At 40.3% G+C, this 17,765-nt stretch overlaps 2 protein-coding genes and 2 pseudogenes across 2 annotated transcripts; 1 reads left to right on the top strand and 3 right to left on the bottom strand.

The window, feature by feature from the left end:
• Positions 1–17,765, bottom strand: part of LOC149044143 (uncharacterized) — a 280,943-nt pseudogene that overhangs the window by 1,912 nt on the left and 261,266 nt on the right.
• Positions 3,373–4,722, top strand: LOC149044144 (uncharacterized). Its single transcript, XM_089208725.1, has one exon. The coding sequence runs from the start codon at positions 3,654–3,656 to the stop codon at positions 4,719–4,721; it is 1,068 nt and encodes a 355-aa protein (XP_089064851.1). The 5' UTR covers positions 3,373–3,653; the 3' UTR covers position 4,722.
• On the bottom strand, positions 5,157–6,860 carry LOC149044145 (uncharacterized; annotated as a pseudogene).
• LOC113664319 (focal adhesion kinase 1) lies at positions 12,266–17,563 on the bottom strand. The gene is made up of 3 exons (XM_089208722.1): positions 16,449–17,563; positions 15,063–15,330; positions 12,266–14,518 (listed from the first exon to the last, which is right to left on the bottom strand). Exons 1-3 carry the CDS (start codon positions 17,486–17,488, stop codon positions 14,120–14,122), a joined length of 1,707 nt encoding a protein of 568 aa, XP_089064848.1. The 5' UTR covers positions 17,489–17,563; the 3' UTR covers positions 12,266–14,119.

Raw genomic sequence — 17,765 nt, forward strand, 5'->3', positions numbered from 1 at the left:
AAAACTCCCCGGGAATTGTTTGGTCATTGTAGTGGATCTCGAACCAAGACCGGTTTGGTTTTGGAAGTTTCCCAAGAGTACGGGTTGTGTCGGCATTCCTGCGTCTCCGTCTTCCACGGTGTTCAATCATGAAAAGAGTTGCTTGGTGTTTAAGAAATTGATCCCTTAATACTAGGGTTATCATAAGCATCATTTTGTCTGCCATCTTAGCGAAATTCAAATGCAAGAAACACGCCACAAGTTGATGCAGTTGAACATCTTCCATTGTCCCGCCAAAACGTTTGATGTTTTGGCGCGCACAGCTAAATTGAATAAATTACTATTACGGTGTTATTTTTGGCTGTTAACCGAATTTGACAGCTTTTGGACAGCTTCGACATTTATAGTGCCGATGCAACAGAGGAGACAAAAATTTGTCATGATAAAATTTGTCCTTTGACTTTGTCGGGACAATTCTAATTTGTCTGCTTGTGTGGAAAGGACCTTAGTTTCAGTTCCCGGGGCTCATCAATAAGAGCCTTTTTTACCCGAACTATACCATTCCTGACTAGATTTATTAATAGATCTATATATTTTTTTTTTAAAATTTTTTTATTTTTAAGTTCAGGTCGTAATTTGAGATAATTTTATGTGCTTGTTATTTCCGTAGTAAGAGTTTGTCGCTGACTCGGTTCCATTTTTTTTACCAATTCAAAGCATAGCGTTTTCAATGGTGGGAGCTAGGCAGTCCCATGACATGTGCTTTAATAGTTTTCTCTCTCAGGCTTTCGGCTTGTTTTTACTTACGATAAACAAGCGTGAGTAATTTACTGCTCACTCAGCTGACAGTGATACATTTTTGAAATGAGTAACTTTTTGGACGGTATTGATTTAATCATGTTTCCAGTCGCAAATGAGAAACTCCAGAATCGATGGGCCTGAGGTCACAGTGATATACAACGGACAAAATCTAGAGTCAAATACTTTCCGGTATAGATTAGAAAATATTTCTTTAAGTACAGGACTCGTTAATGATTAAGGGGAAAAATTATGTAAATATATTTTTTTACAGATTTTTGGAATGGTGTGCAAGTTACCAGTGCCTCTGAATAGAGACATGCGATCCATCACGTTTCGATTATTCAACTCTCATTATTTTAATTCTCACTTCGTATTTCGTCTCTAAATGGTAGCCTATATCGGAGTGGAACAAATCTATTTTTTTTTCCGCTCGTAAATTTCGGCAGCGGCTGGATAGCAAGGGCGAGTTTGTTACTTTCAGGTCTTGATATGACGCTTTCGACTGCCTTACACACGTGTGACGTGTGACGTATCACATCTCGTGACCTGGCGCGGAACGTTTTCAAAATAGCCCTAGATTAAGCGTCAAAAAAAATTTGTAGAAAATTTGGTTTTGCATAATATATCGTTTATTTGCTCATTTAGGATTTTTGAAGCTAAATAGAATGTGTTGGGGCAAAAAAAGGAAAAATTTTGCGTCAGTTACCCTCTAAGTTCTAAAATTCAGAATGTATTGGGGCAAAAACAAAAGGGAAAAATTTGGCGTCAGTTACCCTTAAAGTTCTAAAATTCACAATAATGACCACACAGTTACAGCTGTTGGCGAAAAAAGACATGGAATTCGGCCGTAGCACGGTTGCCATGGAGACAAGTATTTTGGCGCCAATTGGCATTAAAAAAAATCGTTTGAACTTAATGCAAAATTTCCCATGTTCTAGGTACCAAGGAGGAGGTGCGTGCGCGAAACAGCCTGGATGACTTTGAAGTAATATGTCTGTTTAACAAATAGAGAAGCCTTGACTATGCTCTGTTCTGTTGTAAAGCACGTAGGAAGTGGTTAGAGCACGAAAGAAGAACAGAGCACAGTCAAGGCTTCTCTATTTGTTTTATAATAAATAATCCGTTAAATTCCCCAAGAATTACTTTCAACTTTCAAAACAAATCTTATTTCCAAAGCGAACAACAGTGTCGTCAGCATGCTCTATACTCTCATAAAGCACGCTACAATAAGCCAATCAGAATCCCTGTTAGAATGGTTCAAATAATCTGATTGGCTGTACAAGACTAAAGCTGTCAAAAATGTCAAACCATCAAAGTTCATATTCTGCAATAGTTTACAAACTAAAATAGCTCGGCATGTCGAATTTAACACTTTTGCCTGAAGCTTTTTAGTTTCTAATACAGGATCTGAAAGTGAAATGTTCAGTGAAACTCGGCCCAATCGTGGCTCACAAAAATACGCAAGTTATTTCACACGACAAGTAGAAAACAAACTGTTCAAGGCGAGTGTATTATGAATGAGCAACAGCCGAATTCACTAAGAAATGAAGATCGCTCGGAATGACAGCGCCGTAAAACTCGGTTGCGGTGACTGATCTGGCCTTCCATTCAACACATCGGAAAGGTAATCAGGGCAAGCTCTTATTTTTTCACTCGAAGGGTAGTCGATTTAGTTCCTGAGGCTTGCTCCATTGCGATGACCGAAGATCGCCATGATTAGCTAGCCGCGATAGACCTTAAGTTGCTCTGACACCGTCATGATTAGTATGAATTTTAATAGTTAGGCCAGGTTATATTTTTCATCATTCCTGTTTTTTTCTGTTTGAAATCGAAACTTTATATTATTATACAAGTGTTAGCTGAGTTTGATTTTTATTACCGTACATAAACTCGCAATCTAACTGAGCGTGAAAACCGTTAAAAAAACTCGGACTGTCTATCTTGTTTTATCTTTGAGGATTTTTGTCTCTGCTCACGTTACAGTAACGTAAATTACTGCGCCTGGCATTTTTTGCAAACCTTTGCTCGCTTGTTCCAAAATTTCACTTTCAATGAACGAAAGAAAAGCTAGAAAGAAGTCCCGGAAAAGGTCGGACATAGTACGATTTGGCAGATGGCGCGACAGCTTTAGCTCAGTTCTATGCTCTATACTCTCATAGAGCACGCTCTTTCAACCAATGACAGCGCGCGTTATATTCGAACTTTATTATAAAAAAAATAGAAAAAGAAGAAGGCCTACCGTACAGTACTACTAAAATCGGCTGAGAAAAGAAAGAAAGTGGTTAAAATCAATCACTCCCTCAACAGAACATATGCAAAGTAGAACCCAGAGTCCAGAGTCTACGGTCCAGTCCTGGTGTTTTGCCCATGCCCAAAATCAAATGCGAGATTTCAGCAAACAACTCGCGCCATGCCAGGAGATTATCTCGCCTCCTGAAAACGCAAAGGTAAGGGACAACGGGGCCTCCTCGCGTCAGTGAGGATGTATTAAGATTTCCCGGGAAAAGTAACTAAATCCAGACACGTTTATTTTTTTATTTCGATCGCTCAGTGGAGTGTTAAGGAGGACGACACAATGACGAGCAAAGTTGCCAAAGGCATAAATGGAAAAACCGGCTGAAAAAATGTGCTGAGGGGCTAGACAACGAATGGACATACAGCTTTCAAAATAACGTTTCGAGGCGATTGTTAATAGGGACCTTACGATCCGACAACGGCGACGGCGACGGCAACGTGAGAAGTCTGGGTCGAGCGGGGCCACGTCGTGTTGGCGTTCCCGCCAAAATTGAGATTACGAATTTTACGAGCGAGAACGTTGACGACGGTCATTGATGTTTATCGTGTTTAAGTCAACGAAAGTTTTTTAGAAAGCCATGCCAAAGTTCCGTGACACTATTCTCCTGGCTCATGCTTCCCGTTTGATTAACGCTGAAGAATTCGTGCTTCTCTACGATTTACACAAGCCTAAAAATCCGGATTTACCGTACACTAACTACGAGTGTTTCGATCTCGACAAGATGACCGATGATGAATGTAAAACTGAGTTTAGATTTTGCAAGAATGACATTTACAACTTGGCAGAGGTGTTTACTTTACCGGATCGGATCGTTTGCTACAATGGTGTAAATGTCGACATGGTTGAGGCATTGTGCATTTTTCTTAAAAGATTTGTCTATCCCTGTAGATACGTAGACATGATACCCAGATTTGGAAGGCCAGAACCACAATTGTGTATGATCTCAAATGCTGTTATGAACAAGATGTATCAAATATGGAACCGACTTCTCACTGATTTGAACCAGGATTGGTTAAGATCCGATCATTTAGAGGAGTTTGCCGTTGCAGTTCACAACAGGGGAGCTGCTCTTGACAACTGTTGGGGGTTTGTTGACGGTACTGTGAGGCCCATATGCCGACCAGGACAAAACCAAAAGTGCCTATACAATGGTCACAAAAAAGTCCATGCTATAAAGTTTCAATCTATCGCAGCACCCAGTGGCCTTGTTGCCAACCTGTTTGGGCCTGTCGAGGGAAAGAGACATGACAGTGGGATGTTAGCTAGATCTGGAGTGTTAAACCAATTGCAACGATTTTCAGTGGACACAAATGGGAACCCCCTATGTATTTATGGAGATCCGGCATATCCTCTTCGACTACATCTGCAAGGACCTTTTCGAGGGGCTGGACTAACTCCCACACAGTTTGCATGGAATGAATCTATGAGTGAAGTCAGATTTTCTATTGAATGGATTTTTGGTGAGATAATAAATTATTTTAAATTTCTGGACTTCAAAAAAAACTTGAAAATAAGTTTAAGTGCTGTTGGCAAAATGTATGTGACATGTGCCCTTCTTCACAATGCTCGTGTTTGTTGTTACGGATCCACCACATCAGACTACTTTGATGTTTCTCCCCCAGAAATTGGGGATTATTTTCACTAAGTCTGCCAACAGGTTGTACAAAAGTTACATAACACTTTTCCTTTCGAAAATTGAACTGCTTTTTAATAAAAAAAAATTATGCAATCGAGAAAGGCTAACATATTGGAATTAAAGTGAAATTAATGCCACCAAAACAAACTATTAAATGAGAACAAATGATGGTGAGCATGTTTACAGAGAGTAATGCAATTCTATAGTTGGATAAGCCCTATTGCCTTGATAAAGGCTCAGCCCCAGTTTTGATACTGGCATAACATCAATTCAGCGACTTTCAAAGGTTGGCAAAATTAAGCAACATTTCCTTTACAACTATATATGTAAACAAGTAATTATTATTATAAATCTTTAATTTTTAACTTCCTTGAAAATGTTCAAGTTAATAAAAATGTGAACTCTTTGTGCATTTAAATGACTTCTTGCAGAGATTGACCAGCATCACTTCCCAGCAAACTTTTTCATTAGTTCCATAGGTGCAAATTTTTGTTGTTGGTGCTGTTGCATCATGTTTGCATTCATTTGCATAAACTGCTGCATTTGCTGCTGCTGAAGCTGCTAAATATCTCTAGTTTGCTTGTTCGTCATATCAAATTGCTGTTGTCTTCCTTCCTGCTCCTTTGCTTGCAGTTCTAACTCTTGCCTTTTTATCTCCAATTCATCACGTTTTAAAGTAGCTTCTACTTCTGCCCTATCCTTCAGGTAAGCCAGAGTGCTTGCACCACTAGCTCTACCCTTTTTCGGTCTTGCTCCTTGCTGTTCATCGGCATTCCTTTTGGCGCTATCTTTAAAAGTTTCCAATGATCTCTTCCGCATTTCCTCTGCTTTCTTTGCTTCTTCTTCCTGCTTTTGTTTTGTTTGATCTGTGATTTTGTCAGACTCATCAAAGAGTTCAATGGTTTCATCTAACAGTTGATCTAGTTCCTTGTCCTCTTCAGGGGCAATACCTGAGGCTCTGTCTTCTTCCCTGACTTTTTTCCTTCTTCTCTTTTCCATTGTTGAATAGTGGTCACGAACAGACCGTTGAGTAACACGGAATTGGGGATAAGGAATAGCATTTAAGGATACTGCCAGCTTTTCCCAATCATCTCCTCTCGCACCAGTTCCGTTCTTGTGCAGCCATGGCTGCAAAAGCATCAATTCCCTCAACATAAGCAATTCGTGTTCTTCAGTCCATTTCATTAATTGACTGAAAGTGCAGTGCAACAAAAATTACTTCATGAGGAAGAACTATCAGTATATCAGCAAAATTTGCTAACAATAAAACTATCATTGTATCTGAGATTTACTAGCACTTGGTCCTAATCAGGATCAAAATTTTTAAAACAAATAACATAACTTGCTTTGGGTGGTATTAACTAGATCATCATAATATTAGACAATATCTTTGTTTTCTTTAGTCCTCCAATAAATTAGCTGAACTTGTTGACAGATAAAGAAATGATCATGAGAATGCATGATGGCTATCCTTTGCCTTCCGAATGAGGGAAACATACAATTAAGGTTGGAAGGACGCTTTCAAATGAAAACAGTCATGAATTACTAAAAAATGTGTAGCATTTGAAGCAAAATATTGGGCAATCAATAAAGTTTGGATTTTGTAAAATAATTCTTATTTAATTAAAAAACATTGGAAATTATGTGAACGTCTCTGTTTTGTATTTGTTTTTGATTCAGTTATAAATATAGCAATATTTGCGGTATCGGAATTCGTCGATATAACTGTTCAACCCAGCGAGTGAGTTCCTTGTAAAATAAGGTTAATCTACGATTATAAATGAAAATTATCTCAATGAAAGTATTTATAAACTTTGCATCGGTCGAATCTAGTACCGCTGCCGACAAAATCTCTCTACTATTTCCTAGTAAACCCAAAATAAAATTAAGCTTAATTGTTCTCTTTTTTTGATCGAGAAAAAAGTTGGAAAGTAAGTGATAACAAAGCTCAGTGATAGCGAGTGAAGTACAATCACAAACAAATACAAAGCAAAATAAGTCAAATCTCTCTCCATTCAGTTTGTGGTCGTATACAAAAGACTCCACGCTCTGTTCGTTTCGGATATTTCAAACAAACTAGTATTCTTTAAATTTAGTCGCAAAGTCTCGTTTTTACCTTGATTCCTTTGCCATAGTTGGGTTTTAATTTCCACGTTTTCGCACAACGTCAAACAAGGCTTCTAGACGTCCGCGCGTGAAGGGACACCGGCGTCTCAGAAATCTACTCATGCGCAGTACGTAACCGGAAGTAAAAAAGTCCCACGTCGCCGTCGCCGTTGTCGGATCGTAAGGTCCCTATTGTCTTTGTATCAAAGCTGATACTTGCATAAAGAAAAGGAAACCTGGTTTATAACATTTTGTACGGCAAATATTGGTTTGAGGCCGACTTTTTAGTTCGAAATCTGGGCGTGTTTACTAACAAGTAATCACATCAACCATGCGTCAAAACGACTTCCAGCCTATCGATTGATTTAAAAGTTTTTAGAAAAGGTACGAAATGTCAAATATTTCTGCACTTCTGAACCCTAGATTTCCATATGAAGCATTATTTGAAACTTTATCAAAGCTATTTTTTATCTGGAAAATAATCATCACTTTTTGACCTCATCAAGCTAAGTACATCTCATTTTTTCTACGTTCCTCTCGAAGCATAGTCTATTCTTTCAGAAGCAAGAAATGAGGACGTAAGAACGTAAAACAAATCTTATTTGGTCATGAAGGTAAATTCAAGGAATGTTTGACGTGTGGATTCCCAAGTTCTCATTCCGCTAAAGCGAAAAACGAGCAACCTTGAAGACCTGAAAAAAAAACAAAAAACAAAAAAAAAACACAGAAATGCAAGAAAAGGAAAGAGGATGTGCTCCTAACCAACCTAACCGATCTTTGTTTGCGGGGACTGTGCGATTATCGGAGGCGAAAGAAAGAGTGGAGGCCAAGTATATATTTAAAGCTATATATTTAATGAGCAGAGGAACTCACAAGAGCAGGGCCTGAGGTCAACTGAACTGTTGCATAATCACATTAGGATATTTATAAGTCGAGCGCGGTTGGTAGGTAAGAGGGTTAAGGGCTAATCCCACATCCCCCTTTCTAGACATTTCGATACTGTAAGAATGTCTCTGTGCAAAGTCTTCTAATAATGGAAAGCGAGTCTATTAAGTAATTTGATCATGAAACTAATAGCAAATGTTCATTCAGTCCTAATCAAAACCTAATCTCTTGGGCGGGTTGACCTTTCTTCCGGAACGAGTAGCGGTTCCAGGAACGGGAACTGGAATGGAAGACTTTTGGGCAGACATAAAAGCTTCGTTCTTCTCTGCCGGAATAGGTGGCTGATCCTTGGAAATTTCGGGAGGATCAGGTGGAGGGCTTTCCGTTGTGTACTTTGCTTCTTTAGGATTTGGATTGAGTTGACGTCTGTTTCTTCTAACAGTTGCGTTGCTGTCAGTGTCGAGGTAGTAGGAACGTGGTTGAGGTGTTTTGGATACTACTACCGCGTTCTCTTTGCGATCAGGGATGTAAACACGATCGCCTGGCGACAGATTACTGAGCTCTTTAACTGCATGTCGTCGGTTGTACTCTTTCATTTGCTCGGTCTTAATCTTGGCTTCCTTTTCACGCAATGTCGTTAACTGTGGCCATTGCGGTGTTAGTTTAGACGGAGTAGTTGGAAGGGTGGTGCGTAGTCGCCGTCCCATGCATAGTTCGGCTGGGCTGAATCCGTTTTCCAGTGGAGTAGCTCTGTAAGCGAGTAGTGCTTCATACGGATCGTCAGATTTTGTAAGGAGGTTTTTAGTTGTTTGCACCATGCGTTCAGCTTCTCCGTTGCTTTGTGGGTATTTTGGACTGCTTGTAATGTGTGTGAATCCCCATTTTTCTGCAAATTTGGCGAATTCCGCTGAGGAATACTGCGGTCCGTTATCGGAGATCACGGTTTCTGGAATTCCATGGCGCGCGAAAATCGCTTTTAGGTGATTGATTACTTCTTGAGAGGTGGCTTTTCGAAGTACGCCAATCTCGCAATACCGCGAGAAGTAATCTACCACGAGGACAAATTCCTGTCCTTTCCATTCGAATAGATCGGTTCCTACTTTTTGGAATGGACGCTCAGGTAACTGTGTAGGAATCATGGGCTCTGCACGATTAGTTTTCGTCTTGATACAAGTAGGGCATTCCCTGACAAGATCTTCTATCTGCTTGCTGAGATTCGGCCACCAGACACCACTTTTCGCTCTTTCACGGCATTTCTGGATGCCTTGATGACCTGTGTGTATCTTGTCTAATACATCGAGTCTTAACACTGAGGGAATTATGACTCTGTCGTCTTTCATTAGGATTCCCTGCTGAACTGTGATTTCTGCCCTGTACTGCCAGTACGGTTGGAGTGAACAATTCAAGTGATGTTTCTCTGGCCAGCCTTCACTGCAGAACAGCTTAAGCTTTGAACAGACTTCGTCTTCGTCCTGATGAAGGCGTATTTCTTGCAAGCGGCGCTCTGTAGTTGGCAGGCATTCTACTATGTGTGAGACATAGAGGTTTAAATCTTCGTTAAGTTTCTTCTCGTCTTTCGTGAGACTTCGGTGAAGTGGTGCTCTTGATAAGGTATCAGCTGTGGTGAGGTCTTTTCCGGGTACATGGACTATTTGGTACGAGTAGCGCATAAGTCGCATCCGGAACCTTTGAATACGTGGTGGCATGTCCTGGAGACATTTTGATCCTAGTAACGGCACCAACGGTTTGTGATCCGTTTCGATAAGGAACTCTTTACCGAGGACAAAGTCGGCAAACTTTTCACAAGCCCAAGTAGTTGCGAGTGCTTCTTTCTCTATCTGAGCGTATCTTTGTTCAGTAGACGTCATAGAGCGCGAAGCGTAGGCGATTGGCTTCTTTGAGTCATCTTCTTGGACTTGTAAGAGGACTGCTCCTAATCCATACGACGACGCGTCTGCAGATATAATAGTTTCTTTATTGGAGCAGTAATGAGCGAGAACTGGCGCTTGAGTCATTTCTTTCTTCAAGCGAGTGAAAGATTCTTCTTGAGCTTGACTCCAGTGCCATTCGTTCTTGCTTGAAAGAAGATCGCGAAGAGGCATAGTCTTCTCAGACAGATTTTCGATGAACTTTTGTTGGTGGTTGATCATTCCCAGGAATCTCCGTAGTTCTGCAACATTTTGCGGTTTCTCCATCTTTTCAATAGCTGCAGTCTTGTCTGGATCGGGGCCTATTCCTTGAGCGCTGAGACTATGGCCCGCGAACTTCAATTGTTTCCTTGAAAATTCGCACTTCTCTGGGTTCAAGGTGATTCTTGCTCTGATCAATCTTGTTAAAACTGCGTCAAGTCGTTCATCATGTTGTTTTTGCGTCTTTCCATGCACGAGGATGTCATCCATAATGCATATGACTCCTTCTAAACCTTCCAGCTCGTTTAGCATTCTCTTTTGGAATCGTTCTGGTGCTGATTTCAAACCGAAGGGGAGTCGCTGAAAACAATATCTGCCAAAGGGAGTCAGAAATGTGGTCAGGAGTTGAGAGTTTTCTGCTAGCTTCTCTTGCCAAAAACCGGAATTTGCGTCAATTTTTGTGAACACTGTGGACTCTCCAATTTCACCTAGCAAGGCTTCAATCTTTGGAAGTGGATACGTTTCACGGCAAACGTTTTCATTGAGCTTTGTCAGATCCACACATATTCGGATTTTCCCGTTTGGTTTAGGTACTGTCACCATTCCAGCGCACCAATTTGTAGGCTTGTCAACCTTTCTGATTACTCCCAACTTCTCCATTCGGGCAAGCTCTTCTTTTACTTTGCTTTTCATTGGTAATGGAACACGTCGTGGGGTCATGATGGCAAACGGTTGAGCGTCTGACTTCAACTTGATTTCATATTCTCCCTCAAGTTCTCCCAGTCCATGGAACAGTTGAGGATATTTCGCTTTAATACTTTCTTCGTAGCTTTGACTTTGGATTTCATTGATTCGAGCCAATAGATTTAGCTTTTGAATCGCTGGCTGCCCCAGAAGAGGCTCTTTTAGGCCTTTAACAACGTAAATATCTTCGGTCACGCACTTTTCTCCTAGGGATAAAGTGTCACGAATTGTCCCTATTACACAGAGACCCTTGTGATCCGCTCCAAAGAGTCTTTTGGAGGTGTAATGTAGTTTTCCTAAGTTGCATTGGCGAAAGACTTCTTCAGGAATAACTGTGACATCTGCGCCGGTATCAATCTTGAAATTTACTTCGGAGTTTCCTATCGATAGATTTGTACGCCATTTCTCCGATGTTTCGATTGTGTTGACGACTTCGTTGACGGTCATTACAGAGATATCATCTTCTTCCGAATCATCATTAACTCTATGGACTTGTTTTGAGGATTTGCAGACCTTGGAATAATGACCCTTTTTGTTGCATGCATTGCAGGTAGCATCTTTGGCTGGGCAACGCTGAGGAGGGTGACCTGGCTGAGCTCCACATCTGTAACACGATGTTTTCTTTGCTTTCGAAGAAACTCCATAATGCTTGGGTTTTGGACTTCGACGTTTGTTTTCTGGAACTTTCCTGTCATGTATTGCCGATATGTCAGCGGCACTTGAGGGGTTTTGAAGAATTTGATCATGATGTTTCGTGATTTCGGCGGATTTAACTTCTTTAATTACCTGATCCAGAGTTAAGTTGTCATTTGTCATCAATCGACGCCTGAGATGAGAATCACGCAAACCAGCAATTATTTGAGTGTGCACCATTTGGTCACGAAGGTCCCCAAAAGAGCAGAGGTCGGCTCTTCTCTGAAGATCTTCAATGAAGGTGAGGACAGATTCTTTGTCTTGCTGAAAGCGTCTTACGAACTGTGTTCTCTCGAAGACTAAAGCAACTTTTCCTTTAAAATGATCTTTGAATTTTTGTTTGACATTCGCGTACTGGATATCTTCACCTGACAGTTTGAAACTATCATAGATGTCGGCGGCATTATTTCCCATTACGTAAATAAGCGTATTGATGCGCACTTTATCTGACAGCTCATCACGTTCCGTAGCTGCTTCAAATAACTCGTAGCGCTTTATCCAGTGGTCCCAATCGTCTGTTTTGGGATCAAACTTAGCCGGAGGAGGAATATTGAAATTTGCTGCGGCCATTTTTACGCTTCCACTTTGTGGGTTATCCGTCTGTAGTGAAGCCGTTGAAGAACTCGGTTCCACTGGGTCTGTGGGTGGTGACGTGACTGGCGTGCTTGATTCCTCGAATATTTCTTCGTTTGGATCTTGAGCGTTTGAATTCATTCACGCGATGTGAAATGAGGTCGGAAACAACTTTCTTTTCCGCTACTTCTTGTTCCTGCTGTAGGATCCCACTTCTGACACCATGTGCGATTATCGGAGGCGAAAGAAAGAGTGGAGGCCAAGTATATATTTAAAGCTATATATTTAATGAGCAGAGGAACTCACAAGAGCAGGGCCTGAGGTCAACTGAACTGTTGCATAATCACATTAGGATATTTATAAGTCGAGCGCGGTTGGTAGGTAAGAGGGTTAAGGGCTAATCCCACAGGGACGCTGTAATTAATAAGAAATCAAGTTTGTGTTGGTATAAATTTTAACCAAGCAGGATGGCTGATTTATTGCCTTGACTAACATCTAACATCTAATATAATTAATCATTAAAAAACTTTCAAATAAAGCAATGATCCAACGATCTTCCTTTTTTAAAGCGCTAGAAAAGCTAAGGCATAATGAAAATAGGCACAAAGTGCTCATATTGCAAAACACACAAAATGATAGAAGGAAAGGAAGGGAGGAGGAGGGTCGAACTTGCTGAGTGTGTCAGGTCCGGAAACACATGCCGTCTTATACTTGTCGCCAGAGACTTTAAATTCCCCATTAAAACTCGTGAATTTGCTGCAATGGGCTCTCTAATGCAATGTAGGTCACTAGAAAGTCCTGAGAGTGTCTCGTGATCATTTCTCAATCAATTTGGATGGTATGACCCTCTTCCTATCAAGTTTTTCCCTTCAGTACTCCCTACCTTTCCCTGATGACTTAGCATCTTTGTTAAAAAACCAATGATATACAAAAACTAATCTAAAAAGATTAGGTAATAGTAGATTAGATTATAAGAAGGATACGTGGAGGTGTCAAGAAAGCAAACAGCTCTTTTAAATTGTCCCTATCTCACTTCCTTGAGCTGAGAAGGATCTCCAGTGCAAAACGCTTTAGCTTTTGAAAAGGTGAGGAAGACCTAGGCGAGAGACTATGAGTTGGCGAGTTAGAGTTACATCCGAGACTCGCCTGAGGCAGAGATCCTGGTTTGAAAGTGCGAGACCGAGACTACGAAAAAGTTAAACAACTTCTCATTACGTACCTATTGCTTCACTCGCTAAATTGCAAGGTACCATTAAAGACAGGAAAATATTGCGTAATAGCGTCGTTACTTTTTTCTGATAAATGTCAGCTTCTACATCGCAAAACATTTAAACTAAGGACAAAGTTAATAAACAGACTTGAGTCGCACACATCGATAACTTAAGCCACTCTAGCTCTGAACCCTCGAACGTAGGAAAAAGTGCTATACTTCACTACAAAGACTTGAAATGCGACCACCGACGCTGACAAGATCAGATGAAAAATTTACGGGACCTGTGATTATTGAAGGTATCACTAACTAACTATCACTAACTAAGCCATCCCCTTATAAACGTACATTCTCATACTAACAAATGGTGCTCTTGAAAAAACGAGTAAATAAAATCAAACTCCATGAAAGAAGTAACATCAATACCGTAACTTTGACTGCATACTGTATGGTGCAAACTCAAAAATCTTCCAAAGTTTCATTAAGATATAGTTAACCATCTCAGTTCTCTTTTTTATATCAAGGGTTGCATTTGAAGTCAATGCAGAAAAGCTACCTAAACAAACAAAAAATACCCGCCGACCCAATTGCATTACTAGTTTCTCTTCTTCCCTTATCAACACCCTGCACGCCCAACCGTAAATTGATCATTTTGGTATCTTAGCTATTCGCAGTTTTGCTTGTCCTGTAAGGTCATTCTTCGTCTAATGTTTACCCATGCCTCAAAGGTTATTTCCAAGACTGAAATAAATCTTGGGTTTGCAGGCATTCATGAAAGCGAGAGTAGAAATTTCTCGCATAAGGCGGTAAAAACAGAAGTCTGCTAGTGAAAGAACTCGACCTCGTGATTTATTTACTTGAGGAGCCAGCAGACGAACACTTAGTTACAAGAAAGGAATTAATCCGTGTAACAAAAACGATAGTAAACTTGAGTTCTTGCTTTAGATTGATTGGCCTTCACGTGCCGTTAGAAAAAAGAAAAGAAATTCTCGATCTTTTTATCTAAATTTGAGCAATAAATGAAAGACATTGGCCTTCACAAATCATTTAGGGAATGGCTCTCCTAATTAACCACTCCATTCATTATAAAGTTTGGTTATTATTTTCTCACATTCCCCAGCTGTCGGACGTTTTCCTGGGTCTCTGTCCCAGCACTTTTCCATGAGCCCTTTCCAGTGGCATGGAGTTTTCTTCGACTCTTTTCCTTCTGGACGAAGCCCTTCACTAACCAAGTCGGTGAAATGTTGAAGGTTTCGTAAATCAACAGATGCAAATGCCTCTTGTCCAAACCAGATCTCCCATAGCACTATTCCAAAGCTGTAGATGTCTGCCTTGAAATCATTCATTTCATAACGGAGGACTTCAGGTGCCATGTATCGAGGAGTTCCCCCGTGCTTCCTTGTGATGGAATCTACTTCTTTACAATTGCTGACATCATATAGTTTCACTGCGTTGTCTTCTGATAACTTCGATAGCAAGGAGAGAAAAGGGAAAAAAAAAAGTTGTTCAAATAATATAATTCACGATATTCGTAGTTGGCACAAGTATATTTAACTCACTTTTCCTCAGACACCTTTTTGAGTTATAGTAAAAAGAATGAAATTCAGTCAGGAAATATTTCCAACCGAAAATTATATTAGGTTTTAAAAACAGTGTTATAAAACATTCTAAGCTCGGCAATAATAACGAGTCCACCCAACCTCAGGCTGGTGTAGCCCTACCTTCATCGCACCTTTAGCACAATTTTGCCCTCCAACAACATTAGACCTTCTACATTTTCATTAAATCCTCGAAACTCACTGATCATATTTTTTTTGCCACATTTAATTTTGCAGCATACACATGTCAAAAATGGCTTCTAGGAATAATTAATTGTGAAGGGGCCCCACGGATTCCTCCACCACGTCCACCCAGGCTACAGAATAACTTTATGTTTCAGTATTACACAATTTTCTGAAACTGAGATTGGTAAAACAAACAATGGCTTGTTTTTTTTTCTCTATTCCTTACCAAGATCTTTTCTAGCTTAAGATCCCTGTGGACAACTTTCTTATGGTGTATGTAGTCGAGAGCAGAAGATATTTCCATCACCCACTTGAAAGCTTGAAGTACGTGTTTTCGCTCGCCAGATACTACGGGCACTGATATTGGGTTAGATTTGAAGTGGTTCCTCAGGTTTTCCTTGCACAGCTCCATCACCAGAATCGCCTTTAAATCGTGGTTTTCATTGACGACTGCAGTGCCATAAAACTTGACTAAGTGGGGGTGGTCGAGTTTACTAATGAAGAGAGTTATAGCAATCAAGCGAAAAAATTAAGCTGAGCATCGTTAATTGAAAATATGACCATCATATATATATATATATATATGTCGTTTTCAAAAACGTTGTAATTTAAAAATATGTATGAAATATATATATCTTTTGTTTTCTCTTTAAAAACGTGCTGAACTATGCATGTATTTACAAATAGTTCCCAAACTTTAATAGTCGGCGGGTCGATTTAATCTCTTTTGCATGCAGTTTTTTTGCTTTAATAGAGAACTAAGAGTGATTGTGTGGTAAAATTCGGCGGAATTGTGGCTCATATAGACACGCAAGTTTTTCACATGACAATTAGAAAAGAAACTGCTCAAGGCGTGTGAGCGAAATGAACAAATTAAACATAAAAAGACTTCTCGGGGTACTGTAACAGTGCCGTAAAATTGGCTCCTGTGACTGATATGGCCTCCTATTCAACGCATCGAATGAATATCAGAGCAAGTTCCTTACTACTCCACTTGACGGGCGGACGATTTAATTTCTGAAGCTTACTTCACCACGATGACGGATCGCCATGATGAGCTGGTCGCGATGGAACACAGCATGATCGCAGTCGCCATGGCGCCATGATTTGTACAAATTTTTTACAGTAACGCCAGCTTGGTCATTTTTTCATCGTTGCTGTTTTGTTTGTAAACACGAAACTATATATACTGTACGAGTTCAGGTGTGTCTGTTGTTAATTACCGTCCGTAAGCTTACAGTCTGACTGAATGTGAACACCTTTCAGCCTAGAACAGTCCATTTCGTTTTCCCTTTAGTGATTTTCGTCTCTACTTGTGGTATAATAACGTAAATTACAACGCGTAGAATGTTCACAAACCTTTGTTTAGTTCTTTTGTTGCTACTTACTGACTCGCTTATTCCGAAATTTTACTTTCGGTTAACGAAAAGAGATTAGTGAGAAGTTCGGGAATTGGTCAGACATTGTACAAATTGGCAGATGGCCTGACAGCTTGGGTACAGATCAGTGTTTTATACTCTGATAAAACACGCTCATTCAATGCAAACATGACAACGCGCGGCAAGGAAAATATTTTCGCCTTTTTTCCAGACTCATATTTAGAACAATTTACCTCAACTGATTTGCCTCTTGAATAACACGGCTTGCATTTTTGGCGAGGCGAACTTCTTGGAAGACCTTTAGTGCCACAGCATGTTCTTCTCCATGCCTTGTCATCTTTCCTCGGTACATAATGGAAAATTTTCCAGCGCCGAGTTTATATGACCCTTGATTCCAGTCCAACCACTCACTACAGATATCTGCTGCACCGACTTCTCTTAGCCCAAAAAATGCTAGTTTCTCTTGGATATCTAATGCGCCGTCGAGAATCGGTCGGTAGGTTGCTGTTATCTCGCCTTCTGGGCGCTTTTCTCTGGAAAGTTCCTCGAGCAACCTCTTGTCAGCTTCGATTTCCTTAGGAACTTGGGTCTCAATAAAGCTCAGATACTGCTCGGCCTCTTGTAGTATTTTCTTCACGAAAGGCTTGAGGACACCCTTTTCAGCGGCCTTGCTAAGGTATTTCTCAGACAGCTCCTTTATGGCATCGCTTGTCTCAGAATTGAACCACAGATAGCTTCTAAGAATTTGTTCCCATGTTTCCCCAGAATTAGATGATAAGAATGCAGGTTTAGAGATCCAACTGAAAGGAAGGACCCAGGTGTGGATGAACCAGCTGATTTTCACAAAAACTCGACCCAGGAAACTGACACCTTCAGGTAAAGGGTCGATGCCAGGAACATTAGGAAAACCTCCTGTGACATTGCCTCTCAGACTGCGAAGTTGACTTTCATAAGAATGAAAACTGTGCTTAATTTGTTGCAACAAGGATTCTTTGGTTTCCTTGAACTTTTCCTCTTCCCATTTATCTATAACATCTCTCAGTTTCTTCTGAAACATCTGATTGACCCCGTCACTCCCTTTTTTCTCAAATGTTTCACGAACTTCATCTTGGGCCCAGTCACTAAATCTCTGAAGGACACCATCCGACTTGAGATACGTAATAAGCGTCTCCACTGCCTCATGGACGGTATTATCAATACGTCCGCGGATCTCAATCAAATCCTTGCTTTGTCGTATTTTAAGAACATCCAAGCGACGACGAATTTCCTGCATTTCCTCGTTCTTTTTTCTCGAAGCGTTTACTAGAAAACTGGTTGCCTGGTAGGAAATCCATGACACAAAGTAATCAAGCCGTCTGAAAAAAAGATAGGAATTAATCTTAACTATTACACAGGATGCCATCTATTCTGATCCTCAGGATCTTTAGACAAGTGATTTAAGTGTAACCTGCGCACAAAATCGGGAGCTTCAGTTTTTTAGGGGTAGTTACTTTTACCCTTAAACCCCAGACATTAAAACGAAAATTGTAGTGACTATAATAATAATAATG

The sequence above is a fragment of the Pocillopora damicornis genome, chromosome 6 (assembly GCF_964200805.1).
Source record: "Pocillopora damicornis chromosome 6, jaPocDami1.2, whole genome shotgun sequence".
NCBI classification, from domain to species: domain Eukaryota; kingdom Metazoa; phylum Cnidaria; class Anthozoa; order Scleractinia; family Pocilloporidae; genus Pocillopora; species Pocillopora damicornis.